The sequence below is a fragment of the Felis catus genome, chromosome C2 (assembly GCF_018350175.1).
Source record: "Felis catus isolate Fca126 chromosome C2, F.catus_Fca126_mat1.0, whole genome shotgun sequence".
NCBI classification, from domain to species: Eukaryota; Metazoa; Chordata; class Mammalia; order Carnivora; family Felidae; genus Felis; species Felis catus.
The window spans coordinates 87,374,574-87,397,093 of NC_058376.1; the positions used below are offsets into that span (position 1 = coordinate 87,374,574).

The 22,520-nt window shown below is 37.8% G+C and overlaps 1 protein-coding gene across 2 annotated transcripts in view; it reads right to left on the bottom strand.

Annotated features, from left to right (window-relative positions):
* Positions 1-20,970, bottom strand: part of MFN1 (mitofusin 1) — a 34,567-nt gene extending 13,597 nt beyond the window's left edge. The window contains exons 1-8 of one of the 2 annotated variants that reach the window (XM_004001165.6): positions 20,846-20,958; positions 18,124-18,259; positions 17,121-17,283; positions 12,226-12,350; positions 10,838-10,946; positions 9,291-9,398; positions 5,476-5,629; positions 5,293-5,360 (exon numbers count right to left, since the gene is read on the bottom strand). In XM_004001165.6, coding sequence (XP_004001214.3) covers positions 5,293-5,360; positions 5,476-5,629; positions 9,291-9,398; positions 10,838-10,946; positions 12,226-12,350; positions 17,121-17,283; positions 18,124-18,259; positions 20,846-20,957 — 975 coding nt within the window. In that variant the 5' untranslated portion in view covers position 20,958. Of the gene's footprint in view, positions 1-5,292; positions 5,361-5,475; positions 5,630-9,290; positions 9,399-10,837; positions 10,947-12,225; positions 12,351-17,120; positions 17,284-18,123; positions 18,260-20,845 lie in introns of both variants that reach the window. The other variant, XM_045037243.1, reaches the window with a different exon arrangement.
* Between the last annotated feature and the right edge of the window lie 1,550 nt (positions 20,971-22,520).

Genomic DNA, 22,520 nt, shown 5'->3' on the forward strand with positions numbered 1-22,520 from the left:
TAAAATATTTACTGTGATTCATCATTAAATGTTAGCAAAATTATCATATTAAAATTGTCCTTTCATTTTTACCTCATAGAAAGTCAAATTCTGTACTGAAATAACATTTAAAAACAACTACAAGAGTTTACAGAGAAAGGCTATCTGGTCTTTGAACCATCAAGAAATGCTTGTCTGGGTCACAGCAGCAATAACTGCCATAGATGTTTTGTAGGCAGCCACGTTTATTTTCTGTGAGGAATTTTTCAAAATCTGGTATATATCTCCATAATTTCCATGAATTCATCTTCTTGAACCTCTTTTTATATGTAACCAGTAGTAAAACTGTAGTAATTACTATCCTCTGTCAAAATAGCTTTCAAACTTTAAAAGGTATTCACTTAATACTCTAGTATTTGTCATCTTGGAATCATTAGTATGTTATACATTCACTCAATATATTATTTATAACCTATGGTTAGCCTTCACATCTCTGAAGTGATTATCTGTTTCACTAAGACAGAGAACACTTTTAAAATTTCTTTTGCCAGTTTAGGTGTCCTCTTCAGTACTTTGAGATATGAAAAATAAAAGAGATTTACTTCTTTAGCCAAAGGATACATGAGGGTAATTCATTTAGTTAACTGTTTATAAAGCCTTAACTCAAAGCCCATTACTTTCCTTCACCGCATAGCCTAAGTTTTGTTCATGGTTAAGCTTATTTACACATCACTCAACATCACTAATCCTGAATAGATTAGTTGAAGGAAGTTGGGGAGGGGGGGATTTCCCCCTCCCCCCGCCCCTGCACCTTCTGTATGTACCTATAGAAAACCCACCAATAACTACACAATATTAAGTGTTTAAAAGTGTAAACTGCTTATTTTTAGCTGAATCAAAGCTTTTTCTTTAAATAACTGTATCTCATAAATTGACAAACTGCCACAAAAATTTTGATAAAAGCATAAAAATATTTTTAAAAGAAAAAAAGGTTAAAAGAAATTCTATGTTCCTCGATGAAGCAGATCTAGATATCAGCAATGAAGACTCAAAATTTGTAGATAACAGCACAGTATTAGAGCTAGACCAGAAAGAAAATATTTCCAAAAGTTATTAGGCAATATAAAAGTCATTCCTTGATTTGAAAACATATAATCAGGAATAAATATAAAGAAAAAAGCAGGAAATCTTCTTCCAATTAAGAAGTATCCTACACTGATGCTCCTCCTGATCAGAAAAATACCAAGCCAACCTGCAAAAGAAATATTCTATTCTGAAGTGTGGGAAATGCTAATTTAAATACAGGGTTTTTCAGTGTATTATTTCTCAGAACCCTTGCTACATTAATATGCTTATGAATCCCCATAGGGAACATATACAGTAAGCAGCAGTTTCCAGACTTACTTTATCAGGAACACTAATTTTCCAAGGAGAAGGTTAAAATACTACACCAAACCAATTTAAATTCTACCTTGTCAGAGTATCCGGTAGATTATCTTAAAACTTATTAAAGATCTGGAACCAAAACAATAATCCTAATAGCAGTTAAGATAGTTTTCTAACTTTCTAATAACATCTTAAGAAGCCAGCTGGTAGTCAATTATAATTACACATTTGTAAATATTAATATTTGTGTCATTAGGACATACAAATTTGTCAAATCCCTGTAACAGACTGCAAATGCTCATAATAATATGCTATTCATCACTCCCAACTTATTATTTTGAAATACTTTTAACTAAGAGGACTACACAAGAAAAAACACTAATAACACACTATGCCTTTCAAGTAAACATTCCAAGTGTTAACAATCAGCCCCATTTGTTTACCTTTCCCCTCTCTCCATATAGATATATGTCTATACATAGAAATACACATGTATTTTTATACATATTGTTTCTACTCAACAATTTGACCGTTCTTTGCAGACATCACAGCTTTACTACTAAATATATTAACATATGTCCCAAAGAATTGGGTCATTTTCCTATACAACCACAAAATAATTACTGTGTTCAGAACATTATCATTGGGTCAATACTGTCAACCTAGCACACGGTCAATTTTCAAATCTTACCAGTTGTCCCAGAAATGTCCTTTACAATAAATTCACTGACATTTTAGAAAAGAGTTATTTTATACATACCTCTTTTCTATCTTATAACCAAACTATTAAGAATGGCCAAATATTTGAACAAAGAAATTCAGATGTCTAAATCATCTTTAGAATATACACTTGCTCAAATACAGGTTTAAAACAATAAGAAAACATACTGACAGAATTAACATTGATTTCCTTGATTGATTTTAAGTGGTTTAATTTTCAGGCCTTATTTTACTTGATACTCTAAATAAATGTTCCTAAGGTTTTTTGATACTTTGGAAACAAGGGAATCTCAAAAAGTCTGTGGCAAGAATCAGATTGCTAAAAATGATTAACTTGGTACAATTTTTCTTTCCACAAAAATAATTTTCTAAAGACTTCCAAAAAAAAAAGTGAATTCAAAAACAAAGAGAAAATGTGTATAAAAGCCATATTCTGTGACCACAATGCATAGAAACTAAGATATCACCATAAATTAGATGAAAAGAATCAAAACATCTGATTTTTTTTTTAATTAAAAAAAAATTTTTTTTTTTAACATTTATTTATTTTTGAGACAGAGAGAGACAGGGCATGAACGGGGGAGGGGCAGAGAGAGGGAGACACAGAATCTGAAGCAGGCTCCAGGCTCCAAGCTGTCAGCACAGAACCCGACGCGGGGCTCGAACTCACGGACTGCGAGATCGTGACCTGAGTCGAAGTCGGACGCTTAACCGACTGAGCCACCCAGGTGCCCCTCAAAACATCTGATTCTTAACAACTCCTGTAATGAATAGGAAATACCAACAAGTGTAACTAAAAAAAATCACTAAACAATGAAAACTGGATACTGAAATCCATGGAATACACCCAATGTTACATCACAAATTCACAGCCCTAAATTCTTTCCTAAAGAACAAAAAGCAAAAAACAATTCCACTTAAAAAAAAAAAGTATAAAAAAAGCAGAAGGAAACTATGGTTAAAGATTAATATAGAACTTAAAAACCAAAAAATGCTGTTTATGAATGGAAAAATTAACCAAGGGCTGGGGCTAGGTTGTTGGAGGATAAAGCAGAGCAGTTAAACCACTGACAAATCTATTAAAGTTAAAATATATACTCATTGGGGCGCCTGGGTGGCTCAGTCTATTAAATGTCTGACTTCTGCTCAGGTCGCGATGTCACAGTTCATGGGTTCGAGCCCATGGCGGCTCTGTGCTGACAGCTCAGAGCCTGGAAACTGCTTTGCATTCTCTCTCTCTCTCTCTCTCTCTCTGCCCCTCCCCTGCTTGTGGTCTCTCTCAAAAATAAACAAATAAATAAATATTTGAAAATATATATATACATGTGTATGTATCAAAGAATATAAAAGTTTTAAAAATGAACAATTTTATACTAAGAAGTAATAAATTCTCAGAAATACACCAATTTATAGAAGTCATAAATTACCAAAATTGATTTAAGAAGTAACAAACGTTAGCTCTGGGAAAAAAGCTGAAAAGAATTGTCAATGTAATCATCAAAAAATGCTTTGGCCACCAAAACAATTTTTTGTCCATCTGATTATTTCTTTAGGTAAGTTCAAATAATTTCTAGCTGATTCTCATATTAAATCTATCATACTTTTAACTGAACAAAAATTTCAAAGTCTAAAGTCTGATGTTCTCTACTTTATGTAAAAGCTCGTGCATAGTTTTTTCATACATAATTTTTATATTCCCAGTGAACCATTATAACAAACTGCCAAGTTTCTTCTAAAAACGTTAAAAAGAAAAATTCCTAGGTCTGTCTGGTTATTCCAATCCCTTGAGGAGCTTTGAATATTTACGGATTGCTAGGTCCATCCTAGCCCCACTGGATCGGTCTCTGGGATAATTCAGTAGTCTGCAGTTCTCTAACGCACCTAATGTGATTCTCATGATCAGCCAAGGTTTAGGAACTAGTGCTCTACAGCACAGCTTTTATTCTTCTCATTCCCACCTCTTCAAGGAGATATTCTGTCTGGGTAGCAGGAATCAATATGAAAAACATTACAAATGCCTAACAGAACAGTATGATTTGAAAGGAGAAATAAATGACATACACACAGAAGAAAGAAAAGGTCAGTAAGACAAAAGAGATAGAACAACAGATCCTCTTCCCAATATTTTCCCCATGGATGAAATAACTGATCTAAAGAGTAAGGAGAGCACTGAATCTCTTGTGAAAGCCAAAGGGAAAGAATATAAACAATGGTCTGAGTGATTGGGACTTCATGTAATCTATAGCTTAGCTTGGGAGGACATATGCTGATAACCCAGGAGCCTCTGATAACTACTAGTGGGCTTTCCTTCTTAAATATTTTGTCTTCATCTACTTAATAGTCTGTCTCCAACTCACCAAATTAAAGATGGGGGATAGTGAGCAAATAAATGTTTAGTTAAAAAAATTCTGCCAAACACGTTCAACATTCACATCCTTACTATTAAAGCTGTTATTACTTATAAGGAAGAGTAACTGCAGATGCAAGTTTTTTCAGTTCTGAAGTCTTTGTGTTCATTCATGGGTGAGAAGGAGATATGCAATCTAAGCAGAGCTGGATCAAATAGGGCTAAATAAAAGTTTAGAAGATTAACACCTAAATAAGAGTTTAGAAGATAAACATCTAAAGAACTTTTCAGTCAAATGTAGGATGAATTTTAATGTCTTTGAATAAAACACCAAAATATTAAGACAGTATCCTTCCTCCACAATGCTGCAAACGCATTAGTTATACGCCCCAGGTGTTCCTACCACAGGATTCCTAAGGTACAAGACCTGTATCTTAATATGACATTAACTACATTCTCTGTCTATAAACTGTATGGTACAGAAGAAAAAAGATGATCTTCACTTTGCTCTATTATCCACCCCAACAGCGATTACATTTATTTAATCTTGCCTCAAATTATTGAATAAAGAGAATTTCACTCATTGCACAACACATACAATATTAGAAAATAGTTTCTCATTTAAATACAAATATATAAGAAAAATAAGAAATTACAATCTTTAGTTTTAAATTCTTACGGATCATCCATTTTGCAGGGACTTCCTTTCTTCAAACTTGTTTCACTTGCTGTGGCAGAAACTATACTAAATAACAGCAAAGGTTATTTGACAAAGATAAACACTAAAAACAGAAGATTATGATCATTCTCCAACCAATGCTAGGGTTTTGTATTAGTCAATACATTTGCAAAATTCCTACCTCAAAAATTTGTTCAAAATTCTGAAACTCCTGTAATCTTGCCTGGAATCCTTCAGCAAGTGCCCCACCTATAATATTTATGTAAAGAGTTTAAAACCTAGTGTACAGCAACATTAAGATTTCTAGCATGCTGTTTCAATAACTATACTTGTATTTCGAAAGACAATCCATAATAATACATACCACCTTCTGGCATCCCCTGTGCTTTGTGCTTTCTAGCAGTAAGAACTTCCTTTGCAGAAACAAAGAAGATACGATTCTGTGCCTCCAAAGGATCCACAACTTTAAGCTCCTCCACCAAGAAATGCAGGCATCTTTCCATGTGCTGTCTACGTACCTAGAGAAAACAAGGTACTAAAATAATTCAAGTAATTAAACAACAATATAGCTGACAGCTACAGGCCTATAATACTAAACTCCGTTCATAGTGATATTATAGTAATAGTTTCCATATACTTAACAAATCTAAAAATTCTAATAAATGAAGTTTTAAACTTGCTGACAGATTTTTTCTCTTAAAGATCCTTCCTTGACCATTTAAAATTCTGATGGACCACCAAATATGCAGCCATTACAAAACATATTATAGACAAATATTAACACTTACTGCCATAGGAAAGAGTTCTTAATTTTGTATTAATGATGTGTATGACTATACTACAAAAAATGATATGTGTATACATATGTGAAAATTAATAGGTGGCATGCAGGCACAGGTGGCATTTTATTTCTTCCTTATGCTTATTTTCCAAATGTTCTACAATGAAGCTATTAAAGTTTGATATCAGAATATAAGTACAATTAATTTGCTACAATGAAGACTCTTTATTGTGAAATCAGAACACAAACGGTCTCTTTTTCTTAAAAAAATGAGAAATTTGGGGAGAATGCATCAGATAGGGATTAGAGCTGCAATGTTAGGATTAAGATTAGCACTTGGGTAATTAAAATTAGGACTACGAGGGGCATCTGGCTGGCTCAGTCAGTAAGGCATGCAACACTTGCTCTCAGAGTCACGAATTCAAGCCCCAAGGAGGCATAGAGATTAGTTAAATAAAACTTTAAAAAAATTAAAAATAAATTAAAAAAAATAGGACTAAGGGTTAGAAACTAATTAGTTTAGTACTAGCCTTTAGCATTGTGGCTACGATAAGAAATCTCTATCTTAAGACTTAATAAAAACTAAGCTAAGGGGCACCTGTGTGGCTCAGTTGGTTTAGTGTCCAACTTCAGCTGAGGTCATGATAGCATAGTTGGTGAGTTTGAGTCCCATGTTGGGCTCTGTGCTGACAGCTCAGAGCTTGGAGCCTGCTTCAGATTCTGTGTCTCCCTCTCTCTGCCCCTCCCTTGCTCACACTCTGTGTGTCTCTCTCAAAAATAAACAAACATTAAAAAAAAATAAGCTAAATAGGAATGGAAAAGAACCTGGGGATATTTCCTAATTCTCTGATTAAATGAAACCCCAATTTGAAAAGAGTATAATCATACAACAGTTAATAAAAGCAGGATATATGGGGCACCTGGATGGCTCAGTCGGTTAAGCACCCGACTTTGGGCTCACAGCATGATCTCACGGTTCGTGAGTTTGAGCCCCGCATCAGGCTCTGTGCTGACAGTGTAGAGCCTGCTTCAGATTCTGTGTCTCCCCTCTCTTTCTATGCCTCCCCTCACCGCTCAGCATCCACCCGCCCCCCCCCCCACACTCTCTAAAAATTAAACAAACATGAAACAAAAATAAATAAGGATATAAAGCTTCATATTAAACAAAATTCCAATTCTGGGGGTGGGGGAAAAGAATGAAAGCAAATAATCCAACACGTGAACAGTGATGGGACAGTGTAAATTTTAATTTTTTATGCATTTTCTATTTTTATAAACATAAACTATGATTAAAATCAGAAAAAGAAATATCAAGTAAATTAAATATTTTTTATAGATCACAGACCAAATACCAGATACACTATTGTTTTTAAAAAGAAGTTTCTTGGGGCGCCTGGGTGGCGCAGTCAGTTAAGCGTCTGACTTCAGCCAGGTCACGATCTCGCAGTCGGGAGTTCGAGCCCCGTGTCAGGCTCTGGGCTGATGGCTCAGAGCCTGGAGCCTGTTTCCGATTCTGTGTCTCCCTCTCCCTCTGCCTCTCCCCCGTTCATGCTCTGTCTCTCTCTCTCCCAAAAATAAATAAACGTTGAAAAAAAAAAATTTTTTAAAAAAATATAAAAAGAAGTTTCTAGGGGCGCCTGGGTGGCGCAGTCGGTTAAGCGTCCGACTTCAGCCAGGTCACGATCTCGTGGTCCGTGAGTTCGAGCCCCGCGTCAGGCTCTGGGCTGATGGCTCGGAGCCTGGAGCCTGTTTCGGATTCTGTGTCTCCCTCTCTCTCTGCCCCTCCCCCGTTCATGCTCTGTCTCTCTCTGTCCCAGAAATAAATAAACGTTGAAAAAAAAAAAAAATTAAAAAAAAAGTTTCTAGGGGCGCCCGGGTGGCTCAGTGGGTTGAGCGTCTGACTTCAGCTCAGGTCATGACCTCACAGCTTGTGGGTTCGAGCCCCGCATCAGGCGCTGTGCTGACAGCTCAGAGCCTGGAGCCCGCTTCAGATTCTGTGGCTCCTCCATCCCTCCCCACTCATGTTTTTTCTCTCTCTCTCTAAAATAAACATTAAATTTTTTAAAAAAAAAAAAAGAAAAAAAGCAGTTTCTAAAATCACCACCATGACTAAAATTTAAAACAAAAACAAAAATACCAAGTGTTGGCGAGAATATAAATCACCTGGAACTCTCAAACTGCTTGGGAGTATAAGCTGGTACAAGCACTTTACAAAACTCAGGCTGTGTTTACTGAAACAGCATATTTACATGCAATCCACCGATTCTACTCCTAGATATATACTCACAGATTACTGATCTCTGCAGTAATGACATTTTGAATCAAATAAATCTTTGGTTGGGAGGGGCTGATCTGTGTTACAGGACTTTTAACAGCACCCCTAGCCTCCAGTAGGAGATGCCAGTAGCACAGTCCCTGAGCTGTGACAACCAAAAATGTCTTCAGGGGAGCCTGGGTGGCTCAGTCGGTTAAGCGTCCGACTTCAGCTCAGGTCATGACCTCATGGCATGTAAGTCTGAGTCCCACGTCAGGCTCTGTGCCTGTGACAGCTCAGAGCCTGGAACCTGCTTCAGATTCAGTATCTCCCTCTCTCTGCCTCTCCTCTGCTTGTGTTCTGTCTCTCTCTCCTTCAAAAGTAAACATTAAAAAAAAAAAGTCTTCAGACAGGGCCAAATATTCCCTGGGGATCAAATATGCCCAATCCTTCACACTGAGAACCACTGGTATATATCCAACAGAAATATAAACCTGTGTGCACCAAGAAGACATATATAAGAATGGGCACAGAAGCATTATTCATAACAGCTACATTCAGGAAATTTACCCAAATGGCCATCACTAGCAGAATGAATAAATTTCAAACGTAGTTACTTATAGGCTGAAATATACAGTAATGAAACGCACTTTATGCACAAAGGTATGGACACATATCACAAATGTAACGTTGAGCAAAAGAAAACTGGACACAAAAGTAGATGCTATATATGATTCCATTACATAAAGCTGAATAACCAAAAAATTAATCAAGGGCATTAGAAGTCATGGTTAAGTGCTCATCCCTGCCGGAGGATGGAGGGGGTGCATTCTGAAGTGCTGCGAATGTTCTGCTTCTTGAGTTGGACACTTATGATCTGTATACTTTTCTGGTATGTTATACTTTAATAAAAAATTGTAACAAAGTTTCAAGATCTAAAATGATTACTTCTATAACAGACTTTTCCTTCAAAATAGCTTAATATTCTGGTTTCTATCACGTATCCACTTCAGGGTTTCTATAATTACAGTCTTTTCTCAAGTAAGAGAACAGCTGCTTATGATGTTTTATTATATAAGGTATACTGTTTTCTCAGATAACAGTGTACATTACTATATTTCAAAACTTAAAAAAAATAACTTACATCTTCCATATATTCTGGCTCTGATGCAGAGGCATCCCAACGATTATTCAAAATGAAAATGTTAGGTTTGGAAAGTCGCTCATTTACCTTGTGAAAAAACTGCTTTTCCTATAAAACATCAAATACCAGTGTTATGTTCACTTTTAACAGCTATCTTATATTTACATTTATAACTGAAGCTCTAATCTAAAAGTTTGAACCATTTAGACAACAGTGATTAATGCCCACTGACAAAGGATCCCAAAGCACTCTGAACATTAAGATTCTCAAAGGTGAGACTATTGTAAGAAGGCAAAAGTGAAGATTTTCTGCCCTTGCCATGAGTCTTTTCTGAAATTCAATTTAACAGATATTGATCTGTCTCTACTATTTGCCGAATACAATAGGTACCCCGCTGGATATAAACATTATATATTTTCAAAAAGCTACCTCAAATCTCTTTTAATGTTTAGACTAAGTAAATTAATAACAATTTAAGACCTGTGTACATCATAATAAACAACAGAGAAAGGTATGTGCCATAAATGCTGCAAATACATGCTATGCTTATTCAAAGAAGAGACACCCTATCTAGCTAGAATTAGAAAAAGCTCCATTAAGAAAGTGGTGATAAAGATAAAGAGCTTAAAAGTACTGACAATGGCTTTCTGAAAGATGAGAAGCTGGAAGCAGGAGAACTGTGTGCAAAGAAGAGCATAAACAAAGACGGAGAAGTCAGAATGTACATCAAAGTTTGTTTACCCAAATAATGGAATTACTCTAACAAAGATTTTAAACATAGATCTGTTTTTTTAATCATCAGACTATAAACTGTCTGTGCTGTCAGAGTAGCCTGGTCTATGTGAGAACAGATTATTGGAGGGCACACAACTAACAGTGACAAAACAGAGGTCTGGCTGGTAACACCTAGGTTATAAATGATCTTTGCCCATTTATATACTTTCCAGGAATAACAATTTTAAGAAAATCATACTATAGGTTTGGATATTAGATATCTATAAACTCGAGTTTATTTGGGATGAGTCTGGCTCTAGACATCCTCAAAAATCTGTGAAGTCTGACAGCACTTTAGAATGCATATAGGTAAGCTGGAACCTAGTGTGTACATGGATAAAGCTGGAAAAGGCGGACAAAACTAAAAATATGAAAAGCCTTGTCTGCCAGACATGAGGGTTGGGGGGCAGTGGTGAGGTGGGAGTGTTAAACATTATTCAAAAGGCTTAAGTCATCATCCTAACAATTCTGGTGCCCATTCCTTCCGAAACTGGCAAATAACCACAATCGATGTCAACAACATACATGTATCACACCTTGAATATAAAGATTTACTAGCAACTAGAGCCATCATGCCCTAGATTCCCAATGATACTCTGGGAACACTCAAGACCACAATCAGCTCTTCAGTCCCATGGAAACACAAACTCCTTTGCTCTCCCTTGATACCAGAGCTTCTTTCGAATCCAGGATCTGGATTTCCCTTACTTTTCAGAATTAACAGACACCATTTCATTTCCTACCATTCAAACATAATAATGATTAAATCCTACCGTGTTCATTAGTGTTGATTCAGAGTTTGCAACCAAAACGAAGACATCAGCATCTAAGCAAAATTTATCAATCCAGCTATCCAGCTCTGTAGTGACATCTGTACCCGGACTAATGGAAATAAGATAAACTTGTATTATATAACAATATTTTTTAAAAAGAAAATGTGATTATAGAAAGAATTCTTTTAACTTTTATAAATTGTTTGAAGTCTAAAAACTATTTCTACCAGTTTTCAGCACAAAGCCTAAGAGATTTACTTTCTCATGTATAAGAGAGCATTTGTGGCAAGCTGAGTCTCTGTTTTATAAACTTCTATATTTATTCTGACAAGGAACTCTCAGAGCCTAGCCAATTAACAACCAAGTGCTAAAAAATTTTACTTACTAAAGACAACCTTGTAATTTTTGATAAAGCAAGTAACATGGTCACTATTATAATCTTTCAAATCTTTATGCTCTGAAAGGATGAAAAATAAGTACTGAAAAAAAACAGGCAAATAGGTAACAAAAATGAAGGTGCAAGCACCCATGTCCAGTACAGCTCAGTAAATACTTCAGTGCTCGTGAGCATAAAGAATAAAACACCCTCTGCTAGGCATAAGTTTAATATATAATTGATACCATAAAAATTATAACTCAACTGTCCATACACTGGTTTGATGTATCCCTGTAACAAGGTGGCAAGATGACAGGCGGGGGTCATGGATATAGTCTGGTCATGAAATAAAGCAAAATTAAAAGCTCCTCACCAGAACCAATATGGTTTCCAGAGAATGCTAAAATTTTAACTGAAGAAAACAAAAGAGCATACCAAAACTTTAAAAAAATCATTTAACTACCTTTTTTGGTAGGACATTGCTTAGATATACATTATCATTTTACTAAACACCAATGTAGCAAAAAACACATAGTAAATGAAGACTAATCAGCAGAGTTGAAAAAAAATTCCCAAAGTACTTAATTCTTGAACCATGAAAAGTTATGTGAACTGTCCAGGAAAGTTATTTTGGGAAACTTGGTCTCAAGAATGAATTTATTACTAGTTAAAAACTTTACCTATCAGAGTTATCTTTATCTCTCTAGTTATTTAGAATTAGCCAGTCTGCAAGGTCCATCTATTTATCCAAACTACAGTCAATATAGAGGGGGAAAACAAAGTGGCTATCCTTGAAATTTCTTGTAATAGAATTAGACTGGGAAACTGGCACTTTATGTAACCAATAAAAAACAAAACCAACACCTTATGTGTTCTTTAACAATCTAGCAAATGAGGACAAAGCAGCAATTGAGCACTTAAATTTTTATGTGTTACATGCTAAAACAAGCAGTATTATTCTATTAAATGAATCTTTAAAGGAGAAAACCAATTCATATGTATGTAATTTTACCTGTCCACTAAAACCAGGTCATCTCTCAAGAGGGCACATTTTGCCTTTGGCCAAAATACATGCACAAGACAGCCAGCTTTCAAGTCTTTATCCATATGAAGGGCATGGGCCAGCTGATTAACTGTCTAAAGTAGAAGGGAAAGAAAATACAAAACTGTGCTTATAATAAAATTCAATAAAAAACACTATGATTTGGGGCGTTCACTTTTGCAAAACATGTATAAAAAGCAGAAGTTTAAATAACTTGAAATAAAACCATCTCAGCAATCTCGACAAAATGAGTTTTAGAATTACCAAGTAGAAAAAAAATGGTACCCTTGAAACAGTTTACTCATATCATTCTGCACAAATAATCAGAGCTGGTAACATTCTAAATGTCCAACAAATGACCTCTAGCAATGGAATCCTATGCAACTCTTGAAGCTGATATTATATATATGAAAACAAATTCACAATATATTAAGAGAAGTCAAAATAGCACATATGAAACCATTTTGTTTACAAAATACTGAGAAACACACATTTAACTCTATACCAAAGGCGAGGACTTCCACTGGTTTTGGGAAGCATGTGAGTTTTGGAAATACCATTAGTATTTTCTGTCTCTTCTAAAATGTATTGCCTTTTTTTTTTAATTATTTTTTTAATGTTAACTTATTCTCGAGAGAGACAGAGACAGAGTGTGAGTGGGGGAGGAGCAGAGGGACACAGAATCTGAAGCAGGCTCCAGGCTCTGAGCTGTCAGCACAGAGCCCTGTGGGGCTTGAACTCACGAGCCATGAGTGACCTGAGCTGAAGTCGGATGCTTAATCAACTGAGCCACCCAGGCGCCCCTAAAATGTATTGCTTAATAAGGGGTGAAAATAGAAGAAACATCATTATTAACAAAGGTTTAAAAACACCAGAGTAATAATAAGACCAAAGTGAGTCACCTGGGTGGGTCAATCAGTTAAGCATCTGGCTCTCGGGTTTTGGCTTAGGTTATGATCTCACGGTTTGTGGGTTCGAGCCTCACACTGGGCTCTGCGCTGATAGCGTGGAGCCTGCTTGAGATTTTCTCTCCCTCTCTCTCTTTACCCGTCCCTGGCTCTCTCTCAAAATAAATAAACTTAAAAAGAAAAAACACCCAAAGCAATATGAGAAGTTCAATACATATTCTTTTAATAAAGGATTTTTCTCACCAGGCAGTCACTTACTCACATAAGCATGTTTAACATCAATGACTATACCTTCTCTTTCCATTTAAACTCACTAAAATATTTCTATTTCTCAAGATAACTTCCAAAATATACTAATTTATTAATGTGTTACTTTAGTATCTTTCATGTGTACACGTTAAATACACAATAAATACAAAGAGCTTAATATAAAATTAATATTCAAGGGGCGACTGGGTGGCTCAGCCAGTTGAGCACCCAACTCCTGATTTCCGCTCAGGTCGTGATCTCATGGTTTGTGGGATCGAGCCCTGCGTCAGGCTCTGCACTGACAGCGAGGAACCTGCTTGGGATTTTCCCTCCCTCTCTCCCTCTACCCCTCCTACACTTCCATGGTCTCATTCTCTCTCTCAAATAAACATTAAAAAATTTTTTTTTGTTTTCCATTAAAAACACCAGGGCACCTGGGTGGCTCAGTCAGTTAAGCATCTGACTTCAGCTCAGATCATGATCTCATGGTCCATGGGTTTGAGCCTCAAGTCAAGCTCTGTGTTGACAGCTCAGAGCCTGGAGCCTGCTTCTGATTCTGTGTCTCCCTCTCTCTCTCTCTCTGCTCTCCCCTGCTCATGCACACTCTCTCTAAAATAAACATTAAAAAAAAAATTTAAAGTAAAGTTAATATTCAAGGAAAGGGCACCAGCACACATATCTTTACAATTAATCTGTGCTTTGTATCCAATTTTAAAGGGAAACATCTATTTTCAAATGGGCACAATAGTCCTGATCAGGGTTGAAGTGAATCTTCACAGTGACAATGTTAGCTAGGTTTTAGTTTTCTTTGCTTTCATCAACTTTTTGATAGAATTATAAATGTGTACCAATGTTTTGATGCCTGGTCTATAAAATTAAGATAATAAAAAGCACCTATCTGATATAGTTGTGGTATGACTGGAGTTACTGCAGGTATTTCGAATAGTGTTTGGTACTTAGCAAGTGGGCAATAAAGTATTAGCTGTAATTAGTGCATTTCTTTTACTTTTTTTTAATGCTTATTTATTTTTGAGAGAGAGAGAGAGAGGGAGAGGGAGGGAGGGAGGGAGGGAGGGAGAGGGAGGAAATCTGAAGTAGGCTCCAGGCTTTGGGCTGTCAGCAGAGAGCCTGACGCAGGACTTGAACTCACAAGCTGTTAAGATCATGACCTGAGCTGAAGTCCGACACAGGTGCGTGCCCCAGGCATTTCTTTTACTAAGGAAAACTATTACAGTATGAAACTCAAAGTCTATACTTTAACACAGGCCACTGCTTGAAGTGAACAAATTTAAATTTTGGAGTAGGGGAGAGGAGGAAAAGAGTATGAAGGACTGGAAGTAGAGAGCACAGACCAAGAAATAGGAGGTAACTACTTTAAGGATCTAAAGCCACAGGTAGTTTGAATTTTGATTTGGTAAAAACTTGATCACAAAATAAATGATTCCTTCATTTATATGGGTTAAAAGTTTGAAAATATTTTCAGAGGGATGCCTGGGTGGCTCAGTCAGTTAAGCATCTGACTTTGGCTCAGGTCATGATCTCACAGCTTGTGAGTTCAAGCCCCACATCAGGTTCTGTGCTGATAGTATGGAGCCTGCTTCAGACTCTCTGTCTCTCTCTCTCTCTCAAAAATAAATAAAAAATAAAACATTAAAAAAAATTTTCACAAACATCACCTCCTTTATTCCTTCTAACTAATCTGAAGAGTATTACACAGATGAAGTTACCTAAGCTAGCTCAAACAACAAACTCACAGAACAAGAACTAGACCAATGAATTCAACTCAGTTTTGCAAAAATTAAAACAGCATGGATCTTTAAACACTGAACTTTTGCACTTGTGGAAGAGATCTTAAGACACAAGTGGATGGGGCACCTGGGTGGCTCAGTCAGTTAAGCGGCCGACTTCTGCTCAGGTCATGATCTTGCGGTCCGTGAGTTCGAGCCCCGCGTCAGGCTCTGTGCTGACAGCTCAGAGCCTGGAGCCTGTTTCAGATTCTGTGTCTCCCTCTCTCTGCCCCTCCCCTGTTCATGTTGTCTCTCCCTGTCTCAAAAATAAAACGTTAAAAAAATAAAAATAAATAAAAGACTCAGTGGAAAAAAGAAAAGACTTAAGAAAGTGATCACAGGGGCGCCTGGGTGGCTCAGTCGGTTAAGTTTCCAACTTCGGCTCAGGTCATGATCTCACGATCTGTGAGTTCGAGCCCCGCGTCGGGCTCTGTGCTGACAGCTCAGAGCCTGGAGCCCGTTTCAGATTCTGTGTCTCCCTCTCTCTCTGCCCCTCCCCTGTTCATGCTCTGTCTCTGTCTCAAAAATAAATAAACGTTAAAAAAAAAAAAAAGAAAGTGATTATAGTGAGAAACACTTTTTTCTTTCGGCTGAAGGAACTTAGTGGCACTGAACTCCTTAAGAAATTTGTTAAAAAAGGGGCACCTGAGTGGCTCAGTAGGTTAAACATCTGTTTTTTTAATTTTTTATTAAAAAAAATTTTTTTTAATGTTTTATTTATTTTTGAGACAGAGAGAGACAGCATGAGCAGGGGAGGGGCAGAGAGAGAGGGAGACACAGAATCCGAAGCAGGCTCCAGAGCTGCTTTAGTACAGAGCCTGACGTGGGGCTTGAACTCACAAACAGCAAGATCATGACCTGAGCCAAAGTCGGACGCTCAACCGACTGAGCCACCCAGGCGTCCCTTTTTTTTTTTAATGTTTATTTATTTTGAGAGAGAGTAGGCGAGGGGAGGGGCAGAGAGAGATGGAGAGAGAGAATCCCAAGCAGGCTTAACATTAAGAGGATGGAGCCTGATGTGGGCATGATCCCAGAGACTGAGATCATGACCCGAGCCAAAATCAAGAGTCGGATCTTTAACTGACTGAGCCACTCAGGCACCCCATGCATCCAACTCTTGATCTCAGCTCAGGTCGTGAGCTCAGGGTCGTGAGTTCAAGCCCTATGTTGGGCTCCATGTAAGGCATGGAGTCTACTTAAGAAATTTATGAAAAGTAGGGAATTGTCACTGACCCTTATCTGATAAAACTATTACATTTATTCACGAATGTGCTTATTAATACTCCAAAGATAAAACAGTTTCTAAAGACACAGACATGCATCAAACACATGCCAAGGCCCAATTTTTTAATTTTTTTTTTTTTTTCAATGTTTATTTATTTTTGGGACAGAGAGAGACAGAGCATGAACGGGGGAGGGGCAGAGAGAGAGGGAGACACAGAATCGGAAACAGGCTCCAGGCCCCGAGCCATCAGCCCAGAGCCCGACGCGGGGCTCGAACTCACGAACCGCGAGATTGTGACCTGGCTGAAGTCGGACGCTTAACCAACTGCGCCACCCAGGCGCCCCTAGGCCCAATTTTTTAAACAAAGTTTTCTTTTAAAAGATGAGAGTAGATGAGATTAAACAGCAACAATACACTTCAATAATGTTATTTTCAGAACATTATTTTTAAAATGTAATAAACTTTTAACTCTAGTTTACTTTAAGGACATATTTTATTTTTCTAATAATTTAGCTCTGAAGCAAAGGAATTTTAGAGATTCAAAATATTAGTGATGGCTTTAAAAGCTATGAATTAAAACATCAGTAGTTCTTCTATCTCTAGCAATGCAGACATCCTACAAAAAATTTTTTAAAAAGAACAAGTTAAGGGCATTATTTCAGGTACATTATGTTGCTAACAGTCAAAATATTATACCTTCACGCTCTTTTTTTCATCTGATCCTTCTGTCATAAGATAGGCTTTATCTCCATCAGTTCCTTCAACACTCAGGAAGCAATTGGTTGTATGGCCAATCCCACTAGGGAGGACTTTATCCCACAACATTGCATTGATAACAGAGCTCTTCCCACTGCTCGTCCTGAAGAATGAATACATAAAATCATGAAGACAAAATAGAAGAGTAAAAACTTCAGAGAATAAATGAGAAGAAATACTTTAGACGCAGCGGTCAGGAAAGGTTTCTGAGGTTACAACATTTAGGAAAGGTTTGAAAACTGAGAAAGAGCCAGACACAGATAAAACAAGGCAAAGGGAATTCTAGGTACAGGAAATCCCAAGTGCTAAAAAAAAAGCCCCAAGATGGATTTAAAAGGCCTATAAGTTAGTTTAGTGAGTAAATAAATGCTTCTGTTGATACATAGCACATGATATTTGAGCAAACAAGTATGGGCCTAGTCATTTGTTTTTGTATCCCTAGTGCCTCATATAGTGCCTGGCACAAAGGAAGTTAACAAATGATTCCTAAATGAACATATAAGCTGTGGCAGAGATCACACCGTCATTCTCAACAGTTATGTTAACAAATGACTCTTCCTACTCTCCCTCTCTCTGGGAATCGTGGGGCTGAGAATTCTTTCGGAAGACATACCTGGTAGTAAGAGAACTTTTAAAAAGTCAAAAATTATGCATATCATTAACCCGTATTTCTATGCTTAGGACTTGGCTAAGAATCCAATTCTTAGAGATGAGCATCCTTAAAAAATAAAAACATGACCTCCATAAAGCCTTTTATACCAAGAACTAAAATGAACAAATTCTTTTAGATGCTAATAGCTTTAGCATTTAACACAAGGAGAAACTCTTACAGGGAGAAGGGGGAGAACCATCCCTTGCTGAAACATCAGAAACAAAGTTGTGGATAGGACTTAGAAAACCTGATTTCTGGAAACTACCCTTGAGAGAAATAATAAAGGATTACCTGCCAAAAAATGCCACTTTCATATGCCTCCGAGACAGCACCTCACCAATGATGGAAAGCTTGTTTTTATAACCCTGTATTTCTATCAGATCATCCTCAGTAGCTATTTGATCAAGTTCTGGATTCTTGTATGTTGCTACAAAATTGAAATGGTGTTAGAAAAAGTGGTAAAGATGAACATTAAGTGAATTATACAAAGGAATAGCTAAGATATGCATATATTTTGGCTTTGCTCTGTATTAATGTGGCCATTTAAAAAGTAAAAATGCCATACTATCTGAATATTTGGCAAAAGGTGAATACTTTATTGCAACAGGTCATAAGAATCCTGCCCAAAAAAGCTTCAAAATTATTAAAAATTATAGGGGCCCAGTCCAAAGGGTATTTATTATTCACCTAAGTCTCAAAAATACAAGATACTCATCTGAGACAGGGACACCTGGGTGGCTTAATCGGTTAAGCATCTGATTTTAGTTCAGGTCATGATCTCATGGTTCATGGGGTCGAGCCTCCTTGGGGTTCTCTCATTCCCCTTCCCTCTCTCTCTGCCCCTCACCCACTCACACGCACGCTGTCACTCAAAATGACTAAACTAAAAAAACAAAAACAAAAATACCCATCTAAGACAAAAATGTTTTTCTGAACAGAGAAATTAGAACCTAATTATCTACCTATTATTGTTCCATCCTGACTAAAGGGAAAAGAGGGATCCACATACTAAGAAATAGCGAGGTTTGTGAATGGCCACCCCTATAAAATAAAGATATGGTTCAAGTGGGTCTCCAAGCTAGGTAAGACATCGCTACCTTAAAACTTCTTGTCTTCTCAGAGGAATGGAGCAAAACAGCTCATTTAACATAAAAAGAGAATTACCAACTATATCCTACTCCAGTCAGGCTAGAGGTAACTGCTCTTCCCAGACATAACCTCTTGTCCTCCAAGGATGGGGGTGGGTGGAAAAACTTGGGTTTGAAAAGCAGAAGCCTTTCAGTTTTGTTTATATTTCAGGAACATACACTTTTACATTTACATATATATTTTAAGTGGTTACTACAGTATCCATTACAGACAGTTTTCTATTTTTTATCTTTTTTTATTGAAGTATCGTTGACTTACAATGTTGTATTAACTTCACCCCAGTGAACTGACAACTTACATTTTCATTATCTCAATTTTAAAGGTAAAAACATGGAGATTCGTTTGGCTATCTGGTACTAATGAGACACACACACACTGACACCGCTTACCCAGTGCTCATGTAATTAAACTCCAGCTTTTACAAATCTCATCATCCTTTTCAAGCACATTAGTAAAATATATGCAGTTAGGTGAATAAAGGTGAGACTGGCCTAAGTATCATTACATTCACCTTGTTTTTCATGTTATCCTTTCTCTTCTATGTTCTTCCTAATTTATCTTTTTGTCTCTTTTTTGCAAGAGATTTTCTGTGAGATTGTAAAAGCAGTAAAATTGAACTCGGACTATAAAGCTGTCATTCACTAGCTCCTAGTATTATGCTCAATCTATAATGGGTTCAATACATAGAAGATATTGCATTTAATTTCACTTCCCATCAACTTTGTTTTGAGTATATATAGCTGACCTATCAACTTTTTAAAAACAATTTAAAAGTCACTGTGCCAGCTCAAATTCTTTCAAAACTGGAAACAGAGATTCGATACGATAACTTTTTTCCCCGTCTCATTCAACAAAACTTGAATTGTGTCAGGTTTAGTGATAAGGACGCAATAATAAGGCATGATCCCTATCCTCAAGCTAAAAATCTGGTGAGGGAGGGTTAGGAGGGACAAGGACAAAGTTTGATTTTACCAACCCACCAAATGTTTCCTCACAGTCACTGGAGAAGTTTATAAAATCCCTCCCTTTTCATTGTACCGTTGATGGTCATGTAATCTTAGGAACCGGAAAATATTTCAACAGTTCTCTCCAAAGCAGTATTCCCTAATAAGACATTCCTCACCAACCTTGAACAGTGACACTCCAAGAAGATTTCTTTTGCCCTTTCCCCACCGAATTCCTGCCTCATTTGAGAAGATAAGATAGGTCTGAGATCTAGGCTGACAGCTGACTTGGGGAAAAGAGAGGAATAATAGCTTAAATGTGGGCTGCCTGACTTTTAAGTCTGGGCATTTACTAGCTAGGTGCTCTTGGGCAAGTTGCTTAAATTTTCTGTGTTTTGGTTTCTTCATCTTTAAAATAATTATAATTAAAATCTGTTCCAGTGTTGATATTTAATGCATTATTGATATAATAAAGTGCTTAGAATAGTACCTCACATGCAAGCACTTATTTCTTAAGTTGTTATTAATAACATTTAATCCTCCTCTTATGAAGGGCAAAAATGGGTTTTGTTATGGCATCTCTCCTAGATTATAACACAATGCCTTATATATGTGTTCTGTAACTAAGGGTGAAAAGGATAAAACACCTAATTTTCTTTAAAAAATTTTTTTTTGTTTTTAAGGTTTATTTTTGAGAGAGAGAGACAGAGCATGAGTGGGGGAGGAGCAGAGAGAGAGGGAAACACAGAATCTGAGGCGGGCTCCAGGCAGAGCCCAACATGGGGCTTGAACCGACAAACAATGAGATCATGACATGAGCCAAAATGGAGCGCTTAACCAACTGAGCCACCCAAATGCCCCACCTTCATATTTTTCATATATTCTCAACAGTAGTATTTAAAAAACTTAGAGAAACTAACCTTCAACAAAATGGGATCCTTCAGTAACAAACTCCAGTAATTGGTCAAAGATTGCAGTAATTGCCTTCTTAGCCAGCACAAAGTGCTTCAGTGGAGAAGCAGTTTCCGCCATTATGTTACTGGGGAAAGAAAATAAAAGTTAGAAAGCACAAATTAAACTATCCGATAAAGACATGCAAGTGAATGACACCTTCCTGCCACATTAATTCCCCAGTAAAATAAACTGCCAAAATACTTTTGAGATAATTTTATTTTGGGGAGAAGTGTTTTAAACTTGTGATACTCCACCAAAATAAGTTAACTCTATTGGACAAAACCTTGGTTGCCAATTTCTACTTTATTTCCCTTTGGTGAAGATGAAACTAATTGTGGCTAAATTGTGACTACTCCTGACTCTTAGGCACATCAAGGCACAGGGTTAGCAAGAAGGAGCAAGTTCACAAACAACAAGTTTCTCAACCTGAAGCTCTAGAGGGTGGAGGTGGATACAGAGTGAAGAAATAAGATTCCAAGATCATAATGTAATACTGCCACTTAAAAAAAAAAAACAAAAAACTCTCATCACAACAAATAAACGCGACCATTAACGTTTCCAGCTAAAGTACCAAGAACTTCAAGGAATTTAAGTTCAAATTTTTTTTTCTGGCAACTTCTCACGAAAAAGACACTAAACAAAAACGATTACACGCCAGTCTTTTCCTGCTGTGTATGCGTGTGGAATGAAACGGAGTGGCCATGAAAAAAGAGCTGAGCCTTCCCGAGGGTCAGGAAATGACTGAGTGAAGGAGCTGCGTGGGAAAACCGGGGTGAGGGCAACGAGCCGGTTCAGTCGGGTGTGAACACCTACCTTGGGGAAAGGCCTTCCACACCGGGCGCTGGAGCCCCGCTCGCAGAGCTAAGGGCCGGACCTCACCGCTGTCCCGCGTGCGCCAGCCCCGGACCGGGTTCCCCAGCCCCCGGGCTTCAGGCCCGAGCCTCGCGGGCTCCGCCGGCCCGACACGGCCGATGGCCCCGTTGGCAGACCTGCCGGCTAGCTGCTTTCACGCAGAACCGCGGCGGCGCCTCGTCACACAGAGCCCGCGCGACTCTCCGCCCCCTGTCCCTGGCCTCACGAAGGTCACCCAAAGCAAAGTGAAGCGGCCGGCGGCCGAGGCAGGAAGCACTCACACTGTCCCGGCTCCGGCTTGTCACCCGCCAACCGCAGACCAGCCTCAGCCCTTAGGCCTCCTCAGCCTCCCTAGAGGGGCTGGGAGGCGGAGAAGGGGTAGGAGGGGTGCCAAAAGGGCGGTCACTTCCGGTCTCTTGTCCTCCCCTATTTTGTTTGGTTCCGTGACCGGAAGTGCATCTACGCTGAGCGCCATTTTTCTTAAGGGCAGAAGGCAGGGTCTGTTGAGGTTAAGGAATGCTACCGGAATTGTTTTCCATTTCCCCCGTATTTCTGCCTTCCGTCTCTTCTCCCTTCAAAGTCTTCAAAGCTCTGTCTAGTTTAGGCGTGGGTAGCTTCTAGCGTAGCGAGGGAGAGCTAAAAGGAGTTGGGGTGAAGTGGGATGACGTGGGGTTAGGACTGCCAGATGAGGGATTCCTGCTTGCTGTACTAGCCGCACGCAATAAAGGAAAACCTTTTCACCACTTCACTACTCTCTTTTGTTGTGTAATTGCTTTCTGGGCTGGGAGT